This window comes from Austrofundulus limnaeus, unplaced genomic scaffold, assembly GCF_001266775.1.
Source record: "Austrofundulus limnaeus strain Quisiro unplaced genomic scaffold, Austrofundulus_limnaeus-1.0 Scaffold1, whole genome shotgun sequence".
NCBI lineage: Eukaryota > Metazoa > Chordata > Actinopteri > Cyprinodontiformes > Rivulidae > Austrofundulus > Austrofundulus limnaeus.
In genome coordinates, this window is record NW_013952403.1 from 6,745,651 (window position 1) to 6,748,985 (window position 3,335).

The following is a 3,335-nucleotide window of genomic DNA, read 5'->3' on the forward strand; positions in this document are numbered from 1 at the left end:
TTATACTCAGAGGCTCTCTCTCTGTCCAACTCACTGTCTGTCACTAAACTGTAGAAATTAGATGATGATGATTTTAAAATAAAGGGAATATTCTCGTTAAGAAAACACTGGACTTTTCCATTTTCTCCTGAGTCCTGATCTTCTGTGTTTATCATTGTTACTACAGTTTCAGGTTTTACGTCCTCTGATATCACATTTGACTTTGACATTATTCTAATTTCAGGCTTGTTGTCATTTACATCCTGTACATCTACAATTAATTTTGATGAGTGTGTCAATCCACCGTTATCACTTGCAAGTAATTCAATTTGAAAATGCCTTGATCTTTCAAAGTCAATTTCACCAATTAGTGCAATTTCACCATTTTCCTCATTTATTTGAAATACTGTATTGACCTTGTCTAACGTGTTTGTTATCGAGTATTTGATTTTACTGTTCGACCCTTCATCTGCATCTGAAGCTGAAACTGTAGCAACAACTGTACCTTTAAGGGAGTTTTCAGTAACTGTAGCTTTGTATGTTTTCTGTGTAAAAACAGGAGCATTATCATTAACATCTAAAACTGTAATAACAATCTGCATGGTTCCTGACATCTGCGGCTCTCCTCCATCTACAGCTGTTAACACCAGATTTATCTGCTCCTGTTGTTCTCTGTCTAAAGGTTTCTGCAGCACCATCTCCACGTTTTTATTGCCATCAGCGTTTCTGTGGAGCTTCAGAATAAAATGATCAGATGGTTTTAATAAGTAGTCCTGCAGATCATTAATTCCTACGTCATTATCTACGGCCCTTTTTAACACAAATGCCGCTCCTGTTACTGCTGACTCACTAATTTTAAATCGCATCTCATGTTTTTCGAACGTCGGTGCGTTGTCATTGATATCTGTAATCTGCACCGTGACAGTGTAAAATTCCATGGGATTCTCCAGAATAATCTGAAAATCTAAAGCACAAAGCTCGGTCTCCGTGCAGAGCGCCTCTCTGTCGATCCTTTCTTTCACAAGGAGGACGCCTCTGTTTGCGCTCAGCTCGACGTGCTCCTCCCTGTTCCGACTAAATATCCGAGCTTTACCGGATATCAAGCGTTTAATTTCTATTCCCAAATCTTGGGCAATATTTCCCACCAAAGAACCTTTTGGCATTTCCTCCGGAATAGAGTAGCTAGCCTGCGCGAGCGTCGTGTCGAGGAAAATGAGAGAGATGATGAACAACAGTACTTTCCGTTTCATTGTTCTGTCCTTTTTTTCCATTGTGAGCCTCCGGTCTTTTCCACAAACCAGATACAGAAAAAAAAAACAATATTTCCACGTCCTGATGAATAATTAAACAAATAAAGTCAGCAACTGCAAGGCAGTATTTTTTGACAAAACAATGTTTTTTTATATATATTTCCAATATTCCTTCTGCGGCAGCTCCGTCCCGACCGTCGTGCTCTTTTTATCTTATGAGAAAAAATATGTGGGTGGWGGAGTTAAATACCAGTCTGTAGCCATCAACACGCAAGTCAAGAGCGGCCCTTAGAGTCCAAATCAAAGAACTACAAAGTATCATGTGCAAAATCACGTCACAGTTTTATAATTTCAAATGAAATCTATTGGTTAAATATATACAAATAACAAATAAACCATGATTAATCGAAGTTTCTGAATTATCTTATGGTGTTTAAAGGTTGCATTGTTTTCAGTGTTGTATAGTTTATATAAAATACTTGCAGAGGGGAAAAAGAAACCAATAAGCTCATCTGGCTTTCACAGAGACAAAATCCACCTTAACAGACTTCCAGTTCTTACAAACTTTTTTATATAACATATATTTTAAACAGTTAGTATTTACATTTACTAATTAACAAAAAAACCGAAATAAAATAAATTAAATAGAAACTTTGAAATGATTACTTTACTATTTAAAGCAACAGTGTCAACAGCAGATTTTGCAGGGTCTTTTAATCGCTCTGTCCATGGTTCTGAAAGCAAAGAACACATGTATCACTATGCACATTTTTTTTGTCTGAATAGTTCCCTCTACTTTGATTTTTTAAACTGTTAATTGTGTTATTATTTAGGCTGCCTATGTTTTAAGGTGTAACCTCAGGGAGTGAACTCGAAAACATGTTTGCCAATATTTCATTCCTGTGGCAGCCAGGGCCTGCAGATTCAGGATCATAAAACCACGGGAATGACCACTAAACTACTCCAACCTCCTCAAACTAGTTTGGATTTAAACCCACGACTTCAAAATATGTGTAGCTGAATTACAGAGCATTAAAACCTTTGCATGTCCCATCCGAACTGCAGGATTTTGCTGTTTGTCACAGTTCTATGACGAAAATTGCGTCATTCAGCTCCAAGCTTCGAGCTTTCCACACCTTTGCCCGCCGGGAGAACTGTAAACCCACTCCTCATAACAACTTACTGTATGATTGGCAAAAAAATAAATAAAATAAAAAATAGGGGGCGTGTTCGTTTATGCTGAAAGCGCTCGGACGCTGCATTTAGCTTCAACCACGCGCTTACAAAAACAAATGTATGGAAAAAATATATTAAACAAAAAGAAAACTTAAAAGATGAAAAAAGATAAAAATAAATAAATTAACTGGCTTCCAGACGGCCACTGTTTTGTCCGAAAGCAGACATAATAATGAAAAGGCCAAACAATCATGAATGGAGAGGAAATAGATCGTGTGTAGGGATGAATAGCTGCAGAAAAGTGGAAAACTTAAACCGGAGCGTTTTTGTAAAGAAAAAATAAATAAATAAACAAAACAAAACAAACAACGAAGCATACTTTTTTGTCCGGAGTGTAGACTCCATAGAGGAGAAAACCCTTAATTGTAACGAAGCGGGGGGCGGGGTATCACAGGAGCTGTGCCTCAGGGGCTGTGTGTGCGTAAAAACGCACGCGGAACAACCATGTGGCCGCACATCAACTGTTCAGCTTCAGATGGAGTGAGTGGAGGCCTTTAGACCACTCATCAAAGTAAACTCCTTATGATATATAAATKGTTTAAAAATTTGACTGTGCAAATGCATCTCATGAAGCAGTGAGATGAAACGGAAGTGCTCCAAACACAAATAAAAGGAAACTCAAATATTAATYAGAAACTAATGTATGTGAAAATATAAACATTGTATTTGTGTGGCAAAACCGATCATAAACAAGATAAGAAAAATAAGTTTCTCACACATTTATGCAGTGATAAAAAAATAATTAATTGGTCTAACCTCTAAAGGAGAGTCTGGCTGATCCAGGAGGTTCTTGTCACTCTGGATCCTCTGCATGGTTCCTGTAGAACTGGGATCCATTATCAACACGTTCTGACTCGCAGCTCCCCCGAA

At 37.7% G+C, this 3,335-nt stretch overlaps 1 protein-coding gene across 1 annotated transcript in view; it reads right to left on the reverse strand.

Moving 5' to 3' along the window:
- The window catches only part of LOC106514114 (protocadherin beta-1), a 3,789-nt gene extending 2,317 nt beyond the window's left edge, over positions 1-1,472 (reverse strand). Inside the window, exon 1 of the mRNA XM_014003228.1 lies at positions 7-1,472. Coding sequence (XP_013858682.1) covers positions 7-1,250 — 1,244 coding nt within the window. The 5' untranslated portion in view covers positions 1,251-1,472. The remainder of the gene's footprint in view (positions 1-6) is intronic.
- Between the last annotated feature and the right edge of the window lie 1,863 nt (positions 1,473-3,335).